The 26,121-nt window shown below is 42.0% G+C and overlaps 1 protein-coding gene across 1 annotated transcript; it reads left to right on the forward strand.

Annotated features, from left to right (window-relative positions):
- Window positions 1-1,280: 1,280 nt before the first annotated feature.
- On the forward strand, window positions 1,281-26,118 carry LOC144604524 (serine incorporator 1-like). The gene is made up of 10 exons (XM_078419034.1): window positions 1,281-1,435; window positions 8,577-8,738; window positions 10,910-11,103; window positions 12,260-12,339; window positions 13,216-13,353; window positions 14,623-14,792; window positions 17,438-17,528; window positions 18,683-18,863; window positions 20,581-20,805; window positions 22,332-26,118. Exons 1-10 carry the CDS (start codon window positions 1,397-1,399, stop codon window positions 22,468-22,470), a joined length of 1,419 nt encoding a protein of 472 aa, XP_078275160.1. The 5' UTR covers window positions 1,281-1,396; the 3' UTR covers window positions 22,471-26,118.
- Window positions 26,119-26,121: the final 3 nt, after the last annotated feature.

Genomic DNA, 26,121 nt, shown 5'->3' on the forward strand with positions numbered 1-26,121 from the left:
CACAAGGCATCAGTAACATTCTGCTGACAACACTTCATTGAGTTTATTTATGTAGCTGATCGTACATTATTGCAATGAGTTTTCAAAAATGATCTGTACATCCTAGAGTTTTGCTTTTGGAGACCAATAAAATGATAAATCGCAACTTTGAGGAACAATATTTATCCACAAAGACATCACACATATCTTTGGCTGTTCTAGTGAAACTTTAGTTATTATACTTTGTTATTGGATTTAGTTATGAGACTTAATTAGACTTTGGTTAGGCCGTATCTGGAGTATTGTGTGCAATTCTTGCCACCCCATTACAGGAAGGATATGGAGCCTTTGGAGAGGGGTATAAGCGATTTATGAATAATAAAATGCCTAGATAGAATGGATGTGGAGAGGATATTTCCTGTAGTGGGAGAGTCTAGGACCAGAGGGCACAGCCTCAGAATAAAAGAAAATGCCTATAGAATAGAGAAGAGGCGAAATTTCTTTCTCTCACTCATTCGCTCTCTCATAAGGTCATAAGTGATGGGAGCAGAATTAGGCCATTCGGCCCATCGTCTACACAGCCATTCGATCATGGCTGGTCTATCTCGCCCGCCTAACCCCATTCTCCTGCCTTCCCCCCATAACCTCTGACACCCGTACTAATCAAGAATCAATTTCAATTTAAAATACTTTATTGGCATGATAAGATACATCATTATATTGCCAAAGTATCTATCTCTGCCTTAAAAGTATCCATTGATATCTCAATCTTTCTCTCTCTTGTTCTCTACCTCATTCCATCTCCCTCTCATTCTCTCTCTATCTCTCATTCTCCCTCTCAGTCTTTCTCTTTCCCTTTCTCATTCTCTCTTTCTCTCTCTCGCACTCTCTCAGTCTCTCTCTCCCCCTCTCATATTCTCTCTCTCATTCTTTCTTTCCCTCATCCTCTCACATTCATTCTCTCATTCCTTCTCTCCTCCTCCCCTTCATTTGTCATTCTCTCATTCTCTCTCCCTCCCATTCTGTCTCTCTCTCTCTTCCTCTCTCACATTCTTTCTATCATTCTGTCTCTCATTCCATCTCCCTCTTATTCTCTCTATCTCTCATTCTTTCTTTCCCTCATTCTCCCTCTCACATTCTTTTTCTCATCCCCTCTCTCATTCTCTCAGTCTCCCACTCACTCTCTCTCCTCCCCCCCCACTCCTCCCCCCCCCTCCCCCTCCTCCTCCCTCCTCCCTCCCCTCCCACCAGCCCCACGACGTGACGTGACGTGACGTGCGGCGTCCCTGGCGGCGGCGCGCTGACGTGTGGGGTGGGCGGGCCTAGTCGACGGACCCCGGCTGCCCAGCACCGCGGCCGTCAGTCGAGACGGCGGCCGCACTGGAGGAGGTGTAGCTCACGGCCGGGGCGGTGGGAAATGGGCGCCCTTTTAACCGTCTGCTCTCTCGGGAGCCTGGTAAGCGCTGAGGAGGCGAGGGGGGAGGGGGGAGGCCGGGCCGTCGTTGTTGACATCCAGCCCCACAAAGAGCGTCGCGCGTTTACCGAGCGAGGCGCGGCCTGACCTGACATGTCGGCTCCCCGGCCGGCCTCACATTCACCGCCAGCAGCCGGTCAAACCTTTATTCCCCGTCATTACTGCAGCAGTGTCAACCATCACTTTGTTTCTTGTCTCCCGCCACCCCCCCCCCTGCCCCGTTTGTTTACTCAGGCAACGTCGCCGGAGAATTCACACACAGGCTGCCGCGGAGCCTGGTTTCACTTTAAACTATCTCCCGATCCCCCGGTTACTAAACACTTTAACTCCCCCTCCCATTCACCCACCCCCACACACACTGCCCTGTCTGTCCTGGGGCTGGGCCTGGGCCTGGGCCTCCTCCACTGTCCGAGTGTGGTCAAACGCAAATTGGAGGAACAGCACCTCATATTTCGCTTGGGCTGCTCACAACTCTGTTGGCATTGCTATAATGTTGACCTCTAACTTCAAGTAACCCTTCCTCTCCCCTCTCTCTCTTCCCCCTCCTCTCTCTCCCTCCATCCCTCTCTCCCTCCATCCCTCTCTCCCCCTCCATCTCCTCTCTCCCTCCATCTCCTCTCTCCATCCCTCCATCCCTCCATCCCTCTCTCCCTCCATCCCTCTCTCCCCCTCCATCTCCTCTCTCCCTCCATCCCTCTCCCTCCATCCCTCTCCCCCTCCATCCCTCTCTCCCCCTCCATCCCTCTCTCCCCCTCCATCCCTCTCTCCCCCTCCATCCCTCTCTCCCCCTCCATCCCTCTCTCCCCCTCCATCCCTCTCTCCCCCTCCATCCCTCTCTCCCCCCATCTCCTCTCTCCCCCTCCATCTCTCTTTCCCCCTCCTCTCTCTCTCTCCCCCACTCCTCTCTCTCTCCCCACTCCTCCATCTCTCACCCTCCTCTCTCTCCCCCTCCTCTCTCCCTCCCCCTCCTCTCTCTCTCCCCCTCCTCTCTCCCTCCCCCTCCTCTCTCCCTCCCCCTCCTCTCTCTCTCCCTCTCCTCTCTCTCTCTCCCCTTCCTCTCTCTCTCCCCCTCCTCTCTCCCTCCCCCTCATCTCTCCCTCCCCCTCCTCTCTCCCTCCCCCTCCCCCTCCTCTCTCCCCCCCTCCTCTCTCCCCCCCTCCTCTCTCCCCCCTCCTCTCTCTCCCCCCCTCCTCTCTCCCCCCCTCCTCTCTCCCCCCCCTCCTCTCTCCCCCCCCCTCCTCTCTCCCCCCCTCCTCTCTCCCCCCCTCCTCTCTCCTCTCTCCCTCCCCCTCCTCTCTCCCTCCCCCTCCTCTCTCCCTCCCCCTCCTCTCTCCCCCCCTCCTCTCCCCCCCCCTCCTCTCCCCCCCTCCTCTCCCCCCTCCTCTCCCCTCCTCTCCCCCCCCTCCTTCCCCCCCCCTCCTTCCCCCCCCTCCTCCCCCCCCTCTCCCCCCCCTCCTCTCTCCCCCCCCTCCTCTCTCCCCCCTCCTCTCTCCCCCCTCCTCTCTCCCTCCCCCTCCTCTCTCCCTCCCCCTCCTCTCTCCCTCCCCCTCCTCTCTCCCTCTCTCCCTCCCCTCCCTCTCTCCCTCCCCTCCTCTCTCCCTCCCTCTCTCCCCCATCCCTCTCTCCCTCCATCCCTCTCTCCCCCTCCTCTCTCTCTCCCCCTCCTCTCTCCACCTCCTCTCTCTCTCTCCCTCCTCTCTCTCCCTCCTCTCTCTCTTTCCCCGTCTCTCCCTCCCCATCTCTCCCTCCATCCCTCTCTCCCTCTCTCCCTCTCCATCCCTCCCCCACCCTCGTTCACCGACTAGTTTCACTGTCCTGATTATTTTTTCTGGTTTTCTCTCTTCTCACTTTCTCCTCAACTAACAACGAACCATTCTACATTTCCTGAAAAGCATCTACTTTGATCTGTCGTTTTCACACCTTACCCTTCCATATCTCTAGACTCCCTCTCCCCTGACTCTCAGTCTGAAGAAGGGTCTCGATCTGAAACGGCACCCATTCCTTCTTTCCAGAGAAGCTGTCTGACCCGCTGACTTACTTCAGCCTTTTGTGACTATCCAAAGGGGCAGCACGAGCGGCTTGGGCCGAAGGGCCTGTTTCCCTGCTGTTCAACTCCATGGAAGCCAGAGTGTAGGCATGCTGGTAGCTGTCAGCTCAAATGCCCTTAAACATGAGTGAGCAAATGCCTGGCTTAGTAAACAAAAGGCTTATATGCTTTTAAAGAGGACTTTATTATGCAATGTATATTTATAGTTGGAGGTTTTGTAATCCTTAACTTTCGCAGGAGATATCAGTCGTCGTGCATGGTTTTACAAAATAGTCAAAGTTAATATACTTTCTTCCAGTAAGGTTTGGTAAATTAAAAGCAAACTGGCTTGTTTTGACAAGCTGAAATTTAAAAATCAATCATCATCAGTGGCCATTATTGCCAGTTGGAAGAGCAAAGGTGCTCAGTAGGGTTTAACTAGCCTGTTTATTTCACACACTCTTTCCCATTAACTCAATCATAAAGAGTATTTTCCAAAGACCAATGGTTGAAAGAGGGTCTCTGAATGTCCTTCCTAACATATCATATCATATCAGCCGGAAACAGACCTTTTCGGCCCTCCAAGTCCGTGCCGCCCAGTGATCCCCGTACATTAACACTATCCTACACCCACTAGGGACAATTTTTACATTTACCCAGCCAATTAACCTACATACCTGTACGTCTTTGGAGTCACAGTTAGATAGAGAGTGTTGTGGAGCAGAGGGATCTAGGAGCGCAGGTACACACACATGGGATTTAGTTTATTCTAGAGATACAGCGTGGATTCAGGCTCTTCGGTCCAATGAATCCGTGATGACCAGCGATCACCCTGTACACTAACACTATCCTACACACACGTTCAAACTTGTTCTATCCATGTACCCGTGTAACTGTTTCTTAAACGTTGGGATAGTCCCAGCCTCAACTACCTCCTCTGGCAGCTCGTTCCATACACCATACCAAAAAAGCAACAAGGCACACTACTACATAAAGATTTGACTTAAACATCCACCACAGTGACCCATCCACATTCTCCACAGTCATAGAAGACAATAAAGTCTTATCTCCTTCTTTCCTCTTTTGCAAGATAACAAGATAAGGATTTTCTTTCAAATACATTTGTGTTGCTGTGCAAGAGGGAACTGCAGATGCTGGTTTACACCAAAGATAGACACAGAAATGCTGGAGCAACTCAGTGGGACACGCAGCATCTCAGGAGAGAAGGAATGGGGCTTCTGAAGAAGGGTCTCGACCCGAAACCTCACCCATTCGTTCTCTCCAGAGATGCTGCCTGACCCGCTGAGTTACTCCAGCTCTTTGTGTCTAACATTTGAACTACTAGTCTTTCATTGCAAAATGTGTGCATATGAAAGGTATCTAATGATGCCATTTCCTCAGTATATGTTGGAACATCCTAATCTGCCCAAGTAATTGTGTCACACTGCACTTTTCTACATTAATTATAAATGGTTGTTATGCTTTCGGTGATTGAGAATTAAATGATTCATCTAGCCTGTAAATTGCTGAAATAAATAAATATTCAACTTGATTGTGCAGAATTGTTTTTTACGACTTAGGGCTTAGTTCTTGCATAGGGTGATCAGGATTCATAAGGGATAGGAGCAGAATCAGGCCATTCGGGCAAACAAATCTACACGGCCATTCAATCATGGCTGATCAACCTCTCCCTCCCAACCCCATTCTCCTGCCTTAGAGTGATAGTGATACAGTGTGGAAATAGGCCCTTCGGCCCAACTTGCCCACACCAGCCAACAATGTCCCAGCTACACTAGTCCCACTTGTCTGCGCTTGGTCCATACCCCTCCAAACCTATCCTATCCGTGTACCTATCTAACTGTTTCTTAAATGATGGGATAGTCCCAGCCTCAACTATCTTTTCTGGCAGCTTGCTCCATACATGCACCACCCTTTGTGTGAAAAATGTACCCCTCTGATTCCTATTAAATCTTTTCCCCTTCACCTTAAACCTATGTCCTCTGGTTCTCGATTCCTCTACTCTGGGCAAGAGACTCTGTGCGTCTACCCAACCTATTCCTCTCGTGATTATATGCAAATTTTATACAAGAGTGAATGCTTATTTAGAAAGCTAATAGGAATACTGTGCTTTGCATTTACTGTAGAAGTAGATAATAAAACTTGCAAATCGCAAGAGGATAAAAATTCAAATGTGGCTCAATCTTCTTCGAGAACAAATCTGAATAGAAATTCCGGTGAGACTGGATGGGGAAATGAGATGGTTATTGTAGTGTTGGTCCAAAGGGAATTTAACTCGGTCACAAGGCTGACTCTTGCCAGTTAAATTTCTAGTCCAGCCTGAAGTATTATTGTTTAAATTAGTTCAGAGATACAGCGCAGAAACAGGCCCTTCAGCCCACTGAGTCCGCACCGGCCAGCAATCCCCACTCACTTACACTATCCTACACACACAGGGGACAATTTACAATTTTACTGATGCCAATCAGCCTACGAATCTGTACGTCTTTGGAATGTGGGAGGAAACCAGAGATCCTGGAGAAATCCCACGCATGTCACGGGGAGAAAGCACACACACTGTACAGACAGTACCCATAGTCAGGATCGAACCTGGGTCTCCGGCGCTGCAAGGCAGAAACTCTACCGCTGTGCCACCGTGCTGCATGTGTTTCACTCTGGTAAATTCTTACAGTTGCAACTGAACCGTCTTCTCAACAAGGGCAACACAGTGGTACAGTGGTAGAGTTGCTGCCCTACAGCGCCAGAGACCCGGGCCTGATCCTGGTTACTTGATATCTCTGTACGGTTTGTACGTTCTCCCCGTGACCACGTGGGTCCTCTCAGGGTGCTTCGGTTTCCTCCCACACTCCAAAGACGTACAAGTTTGTCAGTTAAGTCCGATAAAGGATAGTCTGAGGGTCACGAATGAGGTAGATTGTAGTTCAGGACTGCTCTCTGGTTGTGGTAGGATGATTCAGTTGGTTAAGAGGGAAAGATAGATCAGCCATGATTGAATGGCTGAACAGACTTGATGGGCAGAATGGCCTGATTCTACTCCTATCACTCATGAACATGAACTCATGAATAGTTCAGCTACCAGCTTGGAGATACAGCTCACCTTGTCCCACTCAGTAAAGGATAGTAAACAGAATGCATTCAGTTTCATTCATTTAAAAGCATGTAATCTCAAAGTGAAAATGGCGGCCTTTGTGTCGTGAACAGAGACAGGGTTTAGTTTCCTTTTAACTTTTCCAGTTTCCCAACAAAACTGGACATTTAATGTGACCCATTACTACCCTTGACAGTGCATTCAACGTTTAAAATAGCTTTCGATAGATACCGTTTCAACGTCTTTGAAGGTAAAACTAATAACATAAGCCTAGAGTTGATTAAAATGGCAGATAAACTTCAAGACAGAACTTAACTTGTCTAATGTTTAAGTCCATACATACTATGGTGAATTAGCATAATTGTAACTTGACATAATATTCTGACTTCCTCTTTTAACCCTTTTCACACAAAGGGTGGTGGGTGTATGAAACAAGCTGCCAGAGGAGGTAGTTTGAGGCTGGGACTATCCCAACGTTTAAGAAACAGTTAGACAGGTACATGGATAGAACAGGTTTTGGAGGTGGTGGGACGAGCGTAGCCGGTGTAGGCAAGTTGTGCCGAAGGGCCTGTTTCCATGCTGTATCACTCTATGAGCCAAACTGTACATTTGGTGTTATAATAATTAACTGTCTTGAGTTACATCTTCAAGAGTCGTGAAAGTCAAGAGTGCTTTATTGTCATATGTCCCAATCAGAACAATGAAATTCTAAACTTAGTTACTGTGACTGTTATTTCTAAAGAAAAAACATGTGCCTATTAATTTGTTTTGTTTTTACATTTAAAAATAATTCTTTAATTGGGAATGCATAATACATGGATGTATTATGGGCAATACCTATGGCAAAAGGTACAGGGGCTAACTATAGTCCATATAAATTGACCAGGAAAAATCTATTTATCTTTGTGGTTAAGTTGGATGTAAGATAATGAATAGAAAGAGAGAATTTAAGGAAGGTAGACACAAAATGCTGGAGTAACTCAGTGGGTCAGGCAGCATGGAGAGAAGGAATGGGTGACTTTTTGGGTCGGACCCTTCTGACTGAATTAAGGATTTTGTTTTGCTAAGAGTTGTGAGAAATCTGCCACTTCCTCTTTACATTGATGAAGGGTTTAGATAAGCATTCATTTTGCCTTTATATAGCATGCAAGTTATAGGCTGGGAAACGATACAGGTCTACAGGCCTGCTTTACAGTTTCTCAAGTTGTCTAATTGTAATTTTTGTGTTAACTCAGTACTCAACAAAAAGTAAAAGGAAGTGATTTTCCAGCAATACATTTAAAAGCTGGTTTAGTTCTCAAGTGGCAGCGAAATTGAAAGCAGTGTTAATCTGGCAGTTTGGCCTGCCGTTTATGTCAATCTACCAGCCCTTTTGACATCAAACACATTCTCGCTGTTTGACAAGCTTTGGATGAATGAATAAGTTTATTGGCGAAGTATGTACACATACAAGGAATGTGCCTTGGTGCTCCGCTCGCAAGTAACAACACGAACATACAGTAAACAATTAAGAATAAAGCTTAAAACATTAAGAATACAACATTACAGTTTAAACATGTGAGTGAAATAAACCAGTGAGAAAAGAGACAGACTTTTGGTTATTGAGTAGAGCTACGACTCATGGCACAAATATACCGAGAACCTTAGGTGCAGCATAAGTATCAGTTTCACTTACTGTAAACTGTTCTACGGAAGTTCTGTGCTACAATATTGGCTTGTACTTCAGATGCACCATTAATTAGGTTTTGGTGTCCATGTTATCTCGAGAAAAGCACAGCATGAGTTCACAAAAAGTTCACTCTACTCCACTAGGTTCTAAACTTTGAGGAAACAAATATTTCCACGTTGTGACTTGTTCTATTTTTGGGTGTACTGTATTCTAAATTGCAGATGTGTGTTGCTGAAACTTAAATTCAGAATTGTTACCCTTTGAATTATTGTAGTTGTTCTCTCTAGACAATTTTAATGTATTTTTATACTATTCCCTACAGGTTTCATGTCTGTGCAGCAGTGCGCCTTGTTTGCTATGCAGCTGTTGCCCCAATTCCAAGAATTCTACAGTAACCAGATTGATCTATGCATTCATTTTGCTTCTGGGCACCCTTGTGGCGTGCGTTATGCTGGCACCAGGAATAGCAATACAACTTAAAAAGGTATGAAGGAACTGCAGGTGCTGGTTTAAACCGAAGATAGACACAAAAAGCTGGAGTAACTCAGCGGGGCAGGCAGCATCTCTGGAGAGAAGGAATGAGTGAGGTTTTGGGTCGAGACCCCTCTTCAGACTGGTTTGGGATAAGGGAAACAAGAGATATAGACGATGATGTAGAGAGATAGAGAGATAAAGAAAAATGAATTAAAGATATGTAAAAAAAGTAACAATGATAAAGGAAACTGGTTGGGTGAAAACGAGATGCTAGTGTGACTTGGGTGGGGGAGGCATAGAGAGATGGGGAATGCCGATGCTACCAGGAAGTTAGAGAAATCAACATTCAACTAATCAACTAAAAAAGGTATGTATTATATAATTAATCCTGTTGAAATAACTTGAAGTGTCATACTTTCACCCCCTTTAATGCGACTCAATACTTTTGCTTTGTTTTTAAAGTTATCACCAAAGAATGTCTACTGTGTTTAGTAGAGAAGATAGTAAAATTACATGGATTATTTTCTTCCATAATCATGTAGAATCATATTCATCTTTAAAAGTTTTCAGATTTCATGGTTTCAAAGTATAAACATTTCCTGTATTGTGGTGTTTGTAGTTATTTCCTTTCAGATAAAAGTTAGATCAAGTATATCCCTTTATTTATGGTGGACTAAATATAATTCTATGAGCTAATGATGTAACTCACAGACGTAACTTTGCTAGGTTTAAGTCTAAAGCACAATTTAACAATCCCCCAAACTGTCGGTCAGGAGGAATTCAAAAATATTTGCAATAGATAGACAATAGGTGCAGGAGTAGGCCATTCGGCCCTTCGAGCCAGCACCACCATTCAATGTGATCATGGCTGATCATTCTCAATCAGTACCCCGTTCCTGCCTTCTCCCCATACCCCCTGACTCCGCTATCCTTAAGAGCTCTATCCTGTTCTCTCTTGAATACATTCAGAGACTTGGCCTCCACTGCCTTCTGAGGCAGTGAATTCCACAGATTTGCAACTCTCTGACTGAAAAAGTGTTTCCTCATCTCTGTTATAAATGGCCTACCCCTTATTCTTAAACTGTGGCCCCTGGTTCTGGACTCCCCCAACATTGGGAACGTGTTTCCTGCCTCTAACGTGTTCTGATTTGTAATGTCAATCATGCTGGAAAGACCAGTGAATATAGTTTAGACCAATTTGTGGTTCGGTGGATGTTGAAAGACCTGTAGTTTAAAATTCAACTAATTTCAGCAATATACTGCATGTTATCTGGATTCACATGTTATCTATTTCCTGAGGAAACATCAAATTGACAGGAATGCGGACATCAAGCATGATGATTCCTTGAGAATTCATTTTACAAAATAACCACAGGGGTATCTTTTAGTTTGGATAAAAATGTAACCCTACATTGGACTTCTGAATGATTAAAGTTATAGTCTTTGCTGATGTTTGAAATCTGTCCAACTGTTGATTATCACTTTTATGAACAAGAAGTCCAATATTTGAACCTATGTCATAATTTCCTACAATTTGGTTAAGCTTGTAGGTCTATTTATGCCTGATGTGACTAAAGGGCTTAGGGCAGTTTGAGGAGGAATAGTGCAATGAGATTGCATGCAGAGGATGCAATTTGTTATGCTTTCTGGAGCTGTTTCAAATTTGGCATGATTAGGAACTTAACTAGAGAATTCCATATTCAGAGTAGCAGGAATGTGGACATGATTTAAGTCTTACTTGGTTGTTAAATTGTGCCAACCTGCCCTCTTTCGCCTACTAAAAAACAGGGGTGGAAGAAAGAACTGTAAAAATAATGACCAACAGCAAGAAGAAAAACACATGTAAAAAACATTTAGACAGGTACATGGATAGGACAGGTTTAGAGGGATACGGGCCAAATGTAGGCAGGTGGGACTAGTGTAGATGGGACATGTTGGTCAGAGTGGGCAAGTTGGGCCAAAGGGCCTATTTCCAAGCAGCATGACTTTGACACGAAGAAAATCAAGGACCAAATCGATTGCTTGCATGCTTGCTTGATAAAAGAACGATAACTATTGTGACAACTGTTGGGTATTAGTACAAATACATGAGAGGGTAGCCAATGTAATTTTTTTTAAAAAGAAGCAAAATGTTTGATTGTGTTGTAAGTTATACATTATTTAATTACCTTTTCCGTTTAGATTCCAGGATTTTGTGAAGATGGCTTTGGTACTCAGCTTCCGAATGTTCACGGGGTGATAAACTGTGACATCTTAGCTAGTTACAAGTCAGTTTATCGTATATGCTTCGGATTGGCTGTCTTCTTCTCTCTTTTTGCTCTGCTTTTAATCAATGTAAAATCGAGCAGAGATCCCAGAGCAGCAGTACACAATGGGTAAGCATGATACATTATACAGTTTCGTTACGGTCTAGAAGCAAAATAAAGCAGAAATTCGTTTTTAAAAATCACGATTATTAGTCCTCGGACCTGCCCAGTCTGGATCAAAATTATAACTGTTCTCGAGCACCCAGATTGGGAGAATAGTTTCTCTTAAACGATAATTATTAAAAAAGAAAATAATTTCTGGGTGAGTGGGTGAGTTATTCTGGAATGTTTTCAAGAACATAGCGGAGTGCTGTTGTTTTTATCCAGAATAATTGGACTTTTGAGAAAGAGCGACAGTGCGGAAGCAGGCTCTTCGGCCCACCGAGTCCGTGCTGACCCGCGATCCCCATGAACATCCAAAACCTCAGGACTTGATATTGAGCGGGACAAGCTATATGGACGGTGGATGGCGGCGGGTGTGCTGTATTTTTGTTGGCGAAACTCTGACAAGTTCAGGAGAGGATTTGGTGGGGAGGCAATTGAGATGCTTAAGGTGGGGAAAGCACTTATCCACCGGTAGCTGAACCTCTTGGGCTGTCATTTTTCAGAAGCCCCCTCTGACCCAAGTTAAACCTAGAACGAGTATTGAATCAGAAACTGCCAGTGAGCCTTTTTAGATTTAGATTTTTTTTTTTAGAGATACAGCGCGGAAACAGGCCCTTCGGCCCATCGAGTCTGCGCCTCCCAGCGATCCCCGCACACTAACACTATCCTACACACACTAGGGACAATTTTTACATTTACCCAGTCAATTAACCTACATACCTGTACGTCTTTGGAGTGTGGGAGGAAACCGAAGGTCTCGGAGAAAACCCACGCAGGTCACGGGGAGAACGTACAAACTCCGCACAGACGGCGCCCGTAGTCAGGATCGAACCTGAGTCTCTGGCGCTGCATTCGCTGTAAGGCAGCAACTCTACCGCTGCGCCACAGTGCCGCCTTCTGTGGGTAGTTTGACTGCTTCTTTCTCCATTGGATTTGGAAGCATTCAGGTGGGGTTTAAATTATTAGACATCAACAATCTCAACAGCTCCCAGCCCTTTTTTTTAAAAGTTAAGTTCATGTCCATTTGACTTTGCAAGATGTAATTGGTTTGTCTTCATGGCGTATTGGAAAAAATTCTAAGGTATTCTAATTGGAAATGTAACTTTTTGTTTATTGATAGATTCTGGTTCTTCAAAGTAGCTGGCATCATAGCTATTATAGTGGGAGCCTTTTACATCCCTGAAGGACCGTTTACAAAAGGTAAAGCAGCCTGTTACCCGTTAGAACTAAAATACTGGTTGTTGTTTTTACCTTTCTGAATCATCTGTTAAAATATACAAAGGAATGTTGTCTTAAATTAATAATTAATTTGTTTTAAACTGTGTATTACTACTATTCCCTCAATGGAATTAGTTCAAATATGTTTTTTGGTATGTTCAAAGTTGCATTTTTGGATCCACTCAACAATAGTTATAGAATAGTACAGCACAGAAACATGTTTAGGGGCTTTTCTATCTACGTTGACCATGATGCCTAGTTGTGGCATATTACATCTCAATATCTGGTAAACTTTCAGATGCTATTTAAAAAAAAGTGTGTCTTTTCAGTCTCTGAATTTTCACACACACACACTTCTGCTCTATTGACACCTATTGTGTTCTGTACTGTGAAGCCATGGGAACCAAAGGTTGAAAGGATAAGGATTGAAAACAAAAATATGATACAAGAGCAAAGAAATGTAAGTGTAACTTATCAAGAATGAAAGTGAATGGACAGCAGGAGGAGAGAGATAGACGTTAGGAAAGAGGTGAAATAACACATTTTCTGATATTGAGGACGTTCTTTTAGGAAGGAGATGAGGAGAAATTTATTTAGTCAGAGGGTGGTGAATCTGGAATTATTTGCCACAGAGGGCTGTGGAGGCCAAGTCAATGGGTATTTTTAAGGCAGAGATAGATAGATTTTTGATTAGTACAGGTGTTAGAGGTTATGGGGAGAAGGCAGGAGAATGGGGTTAGGAGGGTGAGATAGATCACCATGATTGAATGGCTGAGCGGAATGGCCTAATAGCCTAATTCTACTCCTATTCCTTATGAGTGTTCAGTTTGCTAAATTTACTTTCTCTCTATCCATTAGCTTTGTTTGCCATCGGAACAGCAGGTGCATTCTGCTTCATATTAATCCAGCTGGTTTTGCTGATAGACTTTGCTCATTCTTGGAATGAGTCATGGGTGGGGAAGTTGGAGGATGGTCAGTCCAAATGCTGGTACACAGGTATGTGATTGAAAATTAGTATTTGCAGTGAACAGCCATTAGTAAATCTTTAGAGTTTATTTTTGGAATTGGCATTGGCTGAGTGGGGTTATTAATGTTGATATAAGATAATGTTAAATGGTTGATAGGATAAGCACACCATTATTTCCAATTATTATTTTGGGGGGAAAAAATACTGCCGCCTGAAGGGAAATGTAAGGGAAAAAGGCATTAAGTGAAAAGCTGTTTAAACGATGTACAAAATAAGAATAATAAAATTTTATGGCTGTTTCACTGAATGCCACATTGTCTTCTTCTTTCGTATGTCAACTACACCAATCAAAAGTGGCAATTGGTGCTTCAGAGTACCGTAGTTGACGCTTTGCTGCAAATGCTTTACTGGGTATTGTGCTAATGTGAACAATTAGTTTTCTTTAATCATCCATTCCATATTATCAATTTCAAACTAAGCCGGGCCTAATAAAATGATAAGAGTCCACTTTACAAGCAGTGCTAGTAGTCCTGTGGGAAAAGTGTTTGTCAAGGCTTTGATTAGTGAGAGTGAAATGCAGTTTGAAGCCATAAGATAGAAACATAGAAAATAGGTGCAGGAGTAGGCCATTCGGCCCTTCGAGCCTGCACCGCCATTCAATATGATCATGGCTGATCATCCAACTCAGTATCCTGTACCTGCCTTGTCTCCATACCCCCTGATCCCTTTTGCCACAAGGGCCACATTGTCTTCTTCTTTCGTATGTCAACTACACCAATCAAAAGTGGCAATTGGTGCTTCAGAGTACCGTAGTTGACGCTTTGCTGCAAATTTTGCCAGTTCCGTAGAACTACCCAGGGTGGATGACGAGGACGTAAAGCAGCTCCCACCCCAAGATGATTGTGAAAGAGTAACAAAATTGGGAATTTTTCATTTCATTTGGCAAGCTGCAGAACTTTCTTCTTCGGTGGCTGTATCACGCCCATTTTCCCCCGCTGTTTTGCTCTGTGAACCCATCTATTAATTTGTCTGAAAACTCCTCCCATTCGCTTTGAGGAGTCTGATATAAATATACATTGTTGACTTTCTATTTTAACATGTACAATTGTTGAGTACTATTCAAAGATGTCTGATAATAAATTGGTTGGGCCTGCCATAAAACCTTCTTTATTCAATTGACGAAATATGATGGATTCTGTTCTCTCACATTGAAATTAGAGTGCATCTTTAAGATTAGTCCCTTCTACAGCTTTAATTTTGTTATAATACATTTTATCTCTGTGGTTTTATATTTGCAGCTTTGGTCTCCATTACCAGCCTGAATTACATCTTGTCGTTCATTGCGGTTGTGCTTTTCTATGTGTATTACACCACACCTGGAGGATGTGTTGAGAACAAATTCTTCATTAGCTTCAACATGATCGTTTGCATTGCTCTATCTGTTACTTCTATTCTTCCAAAAATACAGGTAAGAACATACAAGTTCTGTCTGTCTCCTTATGGTTTTTATACCCCTAAACGCAAACTAATATGACAATCAAGGTGTCTTATCTACTTTATTCTGGAACTGACTGCTTGGACACTTGTGTAGGAAAGAACTACAGGTGCTGGTTTAAATAGAAAGTAGACTCAAAATGCTGGAGTAACTCAGTGGGACAGAGAGGCAGCATCTCTGGAGAGAAGGAATGGGTCGGGTTGAGACCCCTTTTCAGACATTTATCTCAAATTAAAAGTTGGACTTAGCTTGTAATCTTGAGAAATATATTTAAGCAGAGAAACAGTTGTAACATAATAGGACACATCCAGAAGTGAGAGATTCTTGGAGTTATTTTTGATGTTAAGTGAATGGTATTACGCAAAATGGAGCCAATAACCACAAGCCTTCAAGAGCTATTCCCAGCAGTTTGTATAATAGATTGAAATTTGCATGGTGAATTTGAATTACTGAAATGCTTGGTGTGCCTTATTTTTTCTTATTGATAGTTACTTCAGTTGATAGTTACCAGGCAGCCCCATAAACTGATTACAGATTACCTAACATCTGAAATTAACTTTGTTGTATTTCTAGCCAAATTATACAATCCTTGGATCATTTTAAACAGAGTACGTTTGTACTCTATGATGCTTCCATGTGAATTGTGTTACAAGTGGTAGACTGCACATTTCATTGAATGATTTGCTACAAATCATGGGCTTGTGTGCTCTGGAATTTAGAAGGATGAGAGGAGATCTTATTGAAACATATAAGATTATTAAGGGATTGGACACGCTAGAGGCAGGAAACATGTTCCCGATGTTGGGGGAGTCCCGAACCAGGGGCCACAGTTTAAGAATAAGGGATTGGCCATTTAGAACGGAGATGAGGAAAAACTTTTTCAATCAGAGTTGTGAAACTGTGGAACTCTCTGCCTCAGAAGGCAGTGGAGGCCAGTTCCCTGGATGCTTTCAAGAGCGAGTTAGATAGAGCTCTTAATGATAGCGGAGTCAAGGGATATGGGGAGAAGGCAGGAACGGGGTACTGATTGTGGATGATCAGCCATGATCACGGTGTCTGAGAAGGGTCTCGACCCGAAACGTCACCCATTCCTTCTCTCCCGAGATGCTGCCTGACCTGCTGAGTTACTCCAGCATTTTGTGAATAAATACGGTGAATGGCAGTGCTGGCTCAAAGGGCCGAGTGGCCTACTCCTGCACCTATTGTCTATTGTCTAAATAAGTTTCCTGATTTTACAGAATGGATAATTATTTGGGGTATGTCTGGAGGTAAAATAATATCACTAATTTTCACTTTGATAAAACATTTCAAAATCAGTGTGCTTCGGTCTTAACACAGATTGGTCCTGGGACTATACTGCTTTCTTAAGTTGTGTGATAGGGACTGAGTCTAAGAGAGAAGGAATGTGAATGAGGTCTGGGACATGTCACAGGATTTGGTCAATTTTGGATCTAAGTTTTGGTGAAGTCCAACTATCTGATGTGTTAAGTCCAGGCTTCCGAATCTGTTTTAGCTCTCAATCACACAGCGGCAAAGAATGATGCCTGTTCCCTCTGTTATCACCAAATGATTAGCTTGTTATAGATTGCAGTGGTATCAACTCTTCCAAGGTCCTCATCAACCACAATGAATTATGAGGCAAAAGATTTATGAGTAAGAAAAACATTGTGCCGCATCTTAGGAGTTTTAAACTGACTTCAATATTACAGAAATCTTAAAAAATATATTTATTTCAGTCAGAAAATAGAATTAAAATGCTTTCTGCGAAAGAAATGTTCAAGGCAACCTTTGTGACATTCTTCTGACGTGTTGCTGATAATTTCCATTTGCAGTTAGTTTGAAAATACACATGAAAAGCTACAGTGAAACTACGGAAGCTACAGAAATACTGCGTACAAATCGGGTCAACTTACCCAAGGATAAACTTGTGATAGAAGGAGTACAGCAGATTGATTGTTAGGATTGTACATGTTCTTTGATGAGAGAATAAACAGCCATACTGTGGAATTTAAAAAAAAAATAGTGGTGAAACACACAGGGGTTTTATGGGGTAGAAGCAGGGATGATATTTTTCCTAGGTGTGTTATCTGGAACCAGGGGGCTATCAAATTAAGTGTATGGGGAGAAGGCAGAAACGGGGTACTGATTGAGAATGATCAGCCATAATCACATTGAATGGTGGTGCTGGCTCGAAGGGCCGAATGGCCTACTCCTGCACCTATTGTCTATTGAAATGAATGCAAAATCTTCATCCACAGGATAACGAACCTTTAGACGATTCATTCACTCAATGTATTCCAAACAGAGTTTGATAGACTTTTTAAATGCACATCAATCGAATAGATGGAAATGGGGTTATTGGTGGAAAGTGGCATAAGAACTAAAAGGTCAGCTATCATCCTATTAAATGGTGGAGCAAGAAGAAGTGGCCAAGTTGCTTTCTTCTGCATCTTTTTCTTGTTTTCTTATTTTTGACCTCTTGCAATTTTTCGGTTCTTTGAATTTATATATTTTCCAGGGACCCTTTGTTGGTAGTGGGACTTTTCCCATTAGAGCTTGAAATATTTATGCCTTAATACAAATGCTTTTTTCTTAATCATTGTTTTTTTTATGTGTAGGAAGCACAGCCACAATCTGGTCTCCTTCAGTCCTCAGTCATTACTCTGTACACCATGTATCTCACCTGGTCTGCCATGTCAAATGAGCCCGGTAGGTGCATGTTTGTCTTAGAGTCATAGAGTGATACAGCGTTGAAACAGGCCCTTCAGCCCAACTTGCCCATACTGGCCAACGTGTCCTAGCTACAGTAGTCCTAGTTGCCCCCGCTTGGTCCATATCCCTCTAAACCTGTCCTATCCATGTACTTGTCTGTTTCTTAAACAATGGGATAGTCTCAGCCTCAACAACCCCCTCTGGCAGCTTGTTCCATACACCCACCACCCTTTGTGTGGAAAAAGTTACCCCTCAGATTCCTATTAAATCTTCCCCTTCACCTTAAATCTATGTTCCCTGGTCCTTGATTCATCTACTCTGGGCAAGAGACTATGTGCATCTATCCGGTCTATTCCTCTCATGATTTTATACACAGTTTGTGTTACAGGACAGTGATTTAGATATGGTAACCCAAAGAAATGTGTGTTTAGTTATAGATAATAACTTTCACCTATGTTTCTAATTCCTGATATTGAATCTGACATTTCTGAAATAAAGATTTTTTTCTTGTGTTGTGATTACAATTCAAATAAATTGCAAAATCCCTGATGAATCTTTTTCTATTTTAAATAAATAATTTCTATTGAAGCTCAAACCTAATTTTCGATACAATATCAGTTTTTAATCAGTTTCAGTCCAGGTAACTGCCAAATATACTTTTTCAACAGAATTTTTTTAATGTCAGTAGGTTCTAACTATAAACACAAATCGTAGAAGCTGATAATAGCTGAATACAAATGCTGGACTATCCCAGTACCTTTCTGCAGCATTTAGGTTTGCATGTCACTCCTCACGGAAAATTGCTTGATGGAGTTTGGTGGTATTCCTCATTGATGCAGCTTGCATGATGCAAGTGGACACAGCAAGCTGAATACATGATCACTTGTGTAGACAACATAGCGATTTAAACAATGGTTAAGACAGATAAATGAAAAAAGTCAAAGTGCTGGAGTAACTCAGCAGATCAGGGAGCATCCGTGGAGAACATGCATGGATGGGTTTCGGGTTGGAACCCCTCTTCACTGATTTCTCCAGGGTTGGTGTCTGAACCGCTGAATTGCTCCAGCACGTTGTTTAAAAAAAACAAAAAACAACACCTGCAGTTCCTTGTTTCTACATGTTTAAGATGGATGTTGTGTTTTATTTTTCAGATGGAGAATGTAACCCTAACTTTATAGGCCTTATTAAAAACCTGGTCATTCCCGTCAATAGAACTGAATCTTTGCGCATGGCTCCTTCCCCTTCAACTGGACCTCCGACCGCAGTGCAGTGGTGGGAAGCACAGAACGTTGTGGGCCTCGTCCTCTTCATCCTCTGTCTGTTATACTCGAGGTAAAATCTGGGTGGAACTTAAAACCATGGTTTATTAATGATCTTTGCCTATTTACAATTTCCTTACTTTGTAACGGGGAAGTCACAATGGAAAGCAGAAACCAAGTTGCAAGTTTAAACATTTCTGGGTTAGGGTACAAATTGGGGAAAAAAAAAATTAACAGCACAAAGAAAATGAATGTGCAAATAATAGACCTGTATGACGCAAAGATGAAAGGATAAATAACAAATTTTGTTTCACCTGATTATTATTAAATCTTGAATTCTTAATCTTGGCATGATTTGTTCCCCTGTTCTAAAACATAATCCCCAATTATCTAAGAACGAATGCAAACAGAAATCATGATTAAGATAGTCAAGTCAAGTCAAGTCAAGTCAAATTTATTTGTCACATACACATACACGATGTGCAGTGAAATGAAAGTGGCAATGCCTGCGGGTTGTGCACAAAAAGAATTACAGTTACAGCATATAAATAAAGTTAATAAGTTACTATTAGTGTCGACAAAAATTTAGTCTCTGGGGTTATAAAAGTTGACAGTCCTGGTGGCCTGTGGGAAGAAGCTCCGTCTCATCCTCTCCGTTTTCACAGCGTGACAGCGGAGGCGTTTGCCTGATCGTAGCATCTGGAACAGTCCGTTACTGGGATGGCAGGGGTCCCTCATGATCTTGCTTGCTCTGGATCTGCACCTCCTGATGTATAGGTCCTGCAGGGGGACGAGTGTAGTTCCCATGGTGCGTTCTGCCGAACGCACTACTCTCTGCAGGGCCATCCTGTCCTGGGCAGAGCTGTTCCCAAACCAGACTGTAATGTTGCCGGACAGGATGCTCTCTAAAGCCCCAGAGTAGAAGCAATGAAGGATCCTCAGAGACACTCTGAATTTCCTCAGTTGTCTAAGGTGGTAAAGGCGCTGCTTAGCCTTACCCACCAGTGCGGCAATGTGCGTTGCCCACGTCAGATCCTCTGCGATGCGGACTCCCAAGTATTTAAAACTGCTCACCCTATCCACAATAGACCCATTTATCTCCAGTGGCGTGTACGTCCTTGGATGTTTAGCCCTTCTGAAGTCCACAATCAGCTCCTTTGTTTTAGTGACATTCAAGAGGAGGCTATTGTCCTGACACCAGTGCCAGATCAGCCACCTCCTCCCGGTAGGCCTTCTCATCGTTGTTGGAGATCCGGCCCACCGCCACAGTGTCATCAGCAAACTTGATGATGGAGTTTGAGCTGAACCTGGCCCCACAGTCATGTGTGTACAGGGAGTACAGTAGGGGGCTAAGGACGCAGCCCTGGGGGGATCCTATGTTCAGGGTGAGGGAGCTAGATGTGTGTTCCCCCATCCTGACCACTTGGGGCCTGGCAGTGAGAAAGTCCAGGCCCCAGATAGGTAACTCTTGTGATCAGTACAGGGACAAGTGGCCACTTGTGCTTTCAATTTTTTGTAATGAATTGTGATTATTCCCCAGAAAATTTCAGCATATTTCTGGACCTGGATTAGTTGGTAATATCTTCCATTTCAAGTTTAGTTTAACTCCAATTGGAGACTTTTCCCTTTGACCACTTTTTTCATCTTTTGCTTGGTGTGTTTCGTTTAGTTTTGAGATACAGCCCGGAAACAGGCTCCTGGAAATTAATTTAATTCAATGGAAGGGACATGATTAAATACATTCTGGCCGTAATGCTCAAATGTTGATCATTGTCACTTTATATTTGCAGCATTCGTACTTCAAACAACAGTCAGGTGAATAAACTTTCATTCTCGACCAGTGAAACGGTTGTGTTGGATGACTCTTTGTCTGGAGGTACCGTGGATGACCAGGGAGATGGCAGAAGAGTCCAGGACAATGAACAGGACGCGGTCCAATACAGCTATTCATTCTTTCATTTCATGCTTTTCCTGGCTTCACTCTATATAATGATGACGTTGACCAACTGGTACAGGTAAGTAAATTGCAGGACAGCAAAAGTTATCCATTTTTACAAAGGGTGGATTGTCTTTAAGAATGAATCCCAATACAATTGATCTGCTCTATTTTTGGTTCCTTCCAATAATTTTCATTAAATGATTTCTGAATAAAAAGTGGTTTAAAGGTACATTTCGTGTTCGCCCAGCTAAACATAATTTGAGACGAAATATCCCATTGCCAGATAACTGTTGAAGATTGAACAAACAAATTTGAATTGAACAAATTTTATTAGCCAAGTATGTATACATACAAGGAATTTGCCGTGGTACTTTGCTCGCAAGTAACAACACGACATACATCAAACAATTAGGAATAAAACATAAAATATCATAATTTAATTATTATTAATCGTATTATTAGTAACTGAAAAATCTAATGTAAACTAGTTATTTTTGTTTGTCTGGGCATCAGAATGGTCTCTTATCTCCTTCCCCCATCCCTCTCTCTGACACCTCTCCCCTGTTTCTCACCTTCCCTATTTCCCCTCTCCTTCCATTTGCCTCCTCGAGGATTATTCTTGAACAGTGGCTTGGCCTTAATAATGTCACGAATGTCACAGCCTATCTCTATAATGTCCTGGTTATAAACCCAGGAATGATACACAGTCACTCTGTATACCGCTCATTTATTTCAGTAGAAAAAGACTGCGTGCTTTGACTAAAACTACAAAGTATTTGGTTTAATCTCCTAAATGAATCAAAGTTATTGGCTTTATATAAATCATTGTTTCCTTACATCCCAGGATAAGAGAGTCCCTTCATTACATTAATTCCTTTTAAACGAGTCAGTAGGATTTTTGTTAGACTCTTTAAATTGTTCAAAGGATTTCTGGCCATAATGATGAAAATGAATATTGAATAGTTGATGTTTTTTTACAAACTGGAAATGTATGTCCAAAAGCTACTTTTAAAAAAAATTCAAAGGGGCCTTAATTTGATCAGCTGTAGCGGAAAATCTATTGGAGCCTTCAAAGATCTCACGACCATGAGGGATTTTGTTACAATTTATCTTGAAAGCCTTGAGGAAAGGTCAAAGAAATCTCTCTTACAAGAAGCATTGGCAGAAAGCAGTTTGTACTCAGCCAAACTCTGGATGCGTCCCAGTGCATCCAGAGGATGTATCTTTCACATCACAGCCAAACTCTTGCCAACCTGAAACTGTTTAAAGTATTGATCATATTTCGTGCACAGGTTCTCAAGGGAAATGGGGAGAAAAAGAGACAAATGGTGCTCCAAAGGACTTCAGACTGAAATTATAATCATAACTATAATTATGAAAATAATTATAGTTTTGTGTCTATAATTATAGCTCATTGAATACACCAAAGAATCTGTCCCTGTCATTTTGTGTCTTGGAATCTTGTGGTTGATAATATTATGATATCCAGAATGGAAATATTCTCCAGTAATGACAGCTCTTTGGTTGCTATGAGAATGATTGAAAAGCTCGATTGGAAAATTATATCTTTAATTTTAACCTATCATCTTTCCCTCTCTCTAGCCCCGATGCTGACTACAAGACGATTACAAGTAAATGGCCGTCCGTTTGGGTGAAAATCACCTCTAGCTGGATCTGTCTCCTTTTATATCTGTGGACTTTGGTGGCGCCTATTGTTCTTACTAACCGTGATTTTGAATAGCATGGTGAACATTCCTGTTCGGTCATGATTGCTGAATTAAACAAAGTCCAACAAACATGAAACCAAAGGGCATGGCGCTTTTTTAAAAAGAAAAAGCATTGAGTTCAGATGAACATTCGAGGGACCAATGCACTGAATCACCTTACAAAAAAGAAAAATGCTTTTAGCCTTAATATTAGCTCCAGATGATTAATATGCATCCTTTTTTTTAAAAAAGGTAAGGGAATTCGGTATGATGAAAGCATTTTAAAAAAAAAATTAGCTTGTCTTTCATAGATTTTAAGGCAGTATTTTCTACAAGCTCCTTTTCTACAAGCACCCCTGCAATGTGCTTAACATTTTTTTAAGCTTTACGTTGGATACATCCATGCTCTATTTAACCTTTGATATTAAGTTGAAGCTTTTATTAATGCATAATTGGCGGTTTTGTCATGAGTTTTGAGCATTATGTAAGTTGAACAGCTGTTATTGGTAGTAAACATGTCATTCCTCTGACCTACATGAGCTTAACGAAAAGCATTAAATATTGTCTCGGTTGGTATTTAATGTGTTTTTTTATGGCTGATAGTGGGCATGATGGTTGGAAATAGGCCAATTAAGATTAAGCAGTGTGTCTTGGGCTGCAAATGAAACCTTGTCCAAATAATCTTGTCTTTAAAGAGTTTATTAATTGTATGGAAAAGAGGAATGCTAAAGTATCCTAGCCAAAGTTGTATCATTAAAATTATAATTATTAAAATACTAGAAAATATGACTTGTGTGGCTTTGCATCTTTTCTAATTTTCTCTGGAATTTATAACTTTGTTCTTCTTCAGCATACTTGTTGAATAGTGTTAGAGACAAATCATTTGTAGCAGGTTCACCTTGTTTATAACTGAATATTTTAACTACTTGCATTGTGTATACCTTGTAGAAGTAGATACGGTTTTGTATTGTATCATGGTTTTTTTTATGAGCTATGTCAAAAGCTTTCGTTGTGATATACGTAACATTTGAGCTTTTTTGCACAGTAAGAATTTGTTAAATTCTGTAAATGGTCCATTTGTGATATTTATATAGCATTATTTAGGAAAACCTATTGCAATTAACAAACTTTCAAATGGTGTTTTTTCTTCCAGTGTCATGATTTGAATGATTTAGAACGGAATAATTTGGGTCATTACCAATTATCTAAACATGAAGGAGATAAATGTACTCATGAAAAATATTGTGCAGCAAAGCACTGGTTATATAAATCAATTGGGTAAAGGGCTGAATACTAACAGCAACTGCTTGTACAGCAGACTTTATTTTAGAGATACAGTGTGGAAACACACCCTTGGACCCATTGAGTCCGCACCGACCAGCGATCACATCGTTCACTAGCACTATCCCACAGGCTAGGGACAATTTACAATTTTACCGAAGCCAATCAACCTATGATACTATACGTCTTTGGAGTGTGCAACGAAACTGGAGCACCTGGAGAAAGCCCACAGGGAGAATGTACAAACTCGGTATCACCCAAGGTCAGAACCCCCAGTCTCTGGCGCTGTACGGCAGCAACTCTGCCACTGCTGCCCTTTACAGAATGTTGCATTTACACTGGTAGAAAGATAACATTTTATTTTAGTTTTTGTCTATAGTCTGGATGATTATAGCAAATCGCCGTGGTATTTGTATATTCCACAGGATCGGCAAGTTCACTATTTTCTGTAATGCCCAAATAAAAAATTGCCAGATGGCTTTCAGATTAGAAATTGTAAGCAGGCATAAGCTGTTTTATACCTCTTCGCCATCTTGATTATGATCAGGTTATTGGCTAACTAGGGTCAAGGACTGAAAGTCAAATGTAGAAACCAGGAACCGCAGATGCTGATTTACAAAAAAATATCCTAAATTGCTGGAGCAATTCTGTGGGTCAGGCAGCATCTCTGAAGAAAACAGGGATAGGTAACGTTTTGAGTTGGGACCCTCCATCAATCTGAAGAAGGGTCCCAACTCTGAAAATACATTTGTCTTTATTTTGATTGAAAGTTGAATTTACAATCTCCTTGCTCAATAAGACTTGGTTCCATGTGAGTGAGACAACGAGACCGTGTTTCAGTTCTCACAGTTCTGTGAAATCATATTTGAAGATTGCTTTTTAAAGTTGATCTCGTCCCTAGATTGGCTGTCCCATTTATTTTTGTACAGCTCATGCTGATGAAGAAAAACATTTATCATCATTCTCATTATTTATTAGTATGGGTTAGGGTTATGGGGAGAAGGCAGGAGAATGAGATTAGGAGCAAGAGATAGATCAGCTCTAGTTGAATGTCAGAGTAGACTTGATGAGCCGAATGCTGCTATCACTTATGAACTTATGTCTATATCAAGACTATAATACAAATGAATATGGAAGGTTTACAAAAATCAAAACCTGTTGCAAGAAAATTTGCTAAACTGCCTTGGGCTTCTGTACTCTAGGGAAATAATCAGGAAGTGGATAGAATAGTTCACACAAAAGGGGATTTGAGTATAGGAGCAAAGAGGTCCTTCTGCAGTTGTACAGGGCCCAAGTGAGACTGCACCTGGAGTACTGTATGTCGTTTTGGTCTCCAAATTTGAGGAAGGATATTCTTGCTATTGAGGGCGTACAGCGTAGGTTTACTAGGTTAATTCCTGGAATGGCGGGATTGTCATATGTTGAAAGACTGGAGCAACTAGGCTTGTATACACTGGAATTTAGAAGGATGAGAGGGGATCTTATCAAAACGTATAAGATTATTAAGGGGTTGGACACGTTACAGGCAAGAAACATGTTCCCAATGTTGGGGGAGTCCAGAACCAGGGGCCACAGTTTATGAATAACGGGTAGGCCATTTAAAACTGAGACGAGGAAAAACTTTTTCAGTCAGAGAGTTGTGAATCTGTGGAATTCTCTGCCTCAAGGCAGTGGAGGCCAATTCTCTGAATGCATTCAAGAGAGCTAGATAGAGCTCTTAATGATAGTGGTATCAGGGGGTATGGGGAGAAGGCAGGAATGGGGTACTGATTGAGAATGATCAGCCATGATCATATTGAATGGCGGTGCTGGCTCAAAGGGCCGAGTGGCCTCCTCCTGCACCTATTGTCTATTAAAAAATGTAATGGGGAAGGAGATTTCTTTGTAGCAGTAGATTTGCTGGACTGAATGGCTTCCTTTGATACTGCAAGGAAATGTGAAATTAGCACCACAAAACAAAGAATCAAATTTTCAATTCAAGTGTTACATTTTTTAAGAAATGTACTGCCAAATAAATTGCATCCTGTTTTTATTGATCTTAACATTTTATTTTGGCAGGATGTGTAAGAAGGAACTCCCGATGCTGGTTTACACGGAAGATAGACACAAAATGCTGAAGTAACTCAGCGGAACAGGCAGCATCTCTGGATAGAAGGAATGGGTGACGTTTCGGGTCAAGACCCTTCTTCAGACTCCAGTCTGCCTGTTCCGCTGAGTTACTCCAGCATTTTGTGTCTATTTTATTTCGACATGTTATTTCAATTAGTTCCCTTTAAAATAAACCATTGTCTGGATATTACAATCATTTTGTAACTTGAATTTATTCCAAATATCTGGCCTTCAATTGTAATTCAGAACTGAACAAATGTTTTGATTGCCAGAAGCTTTAAATAAACTTAGACTGC

This window comes from Rhinoraja longicauda, chromosome 22, assembly GCF_053455715.1.
Source record: "Rhinoraja longicauda isolate Sanriku21f chromosome 22, sRhiLon1.1, whole genome shotgun sequence".
Taxonomy (NCBI): domain Eukaryota; kingdom Metazoa; phylum Chordata; class Chondrichthyes; order Rajiformes; family Arhynchobatidae; genus Rhinoraja; species Rhinoraja longicauda.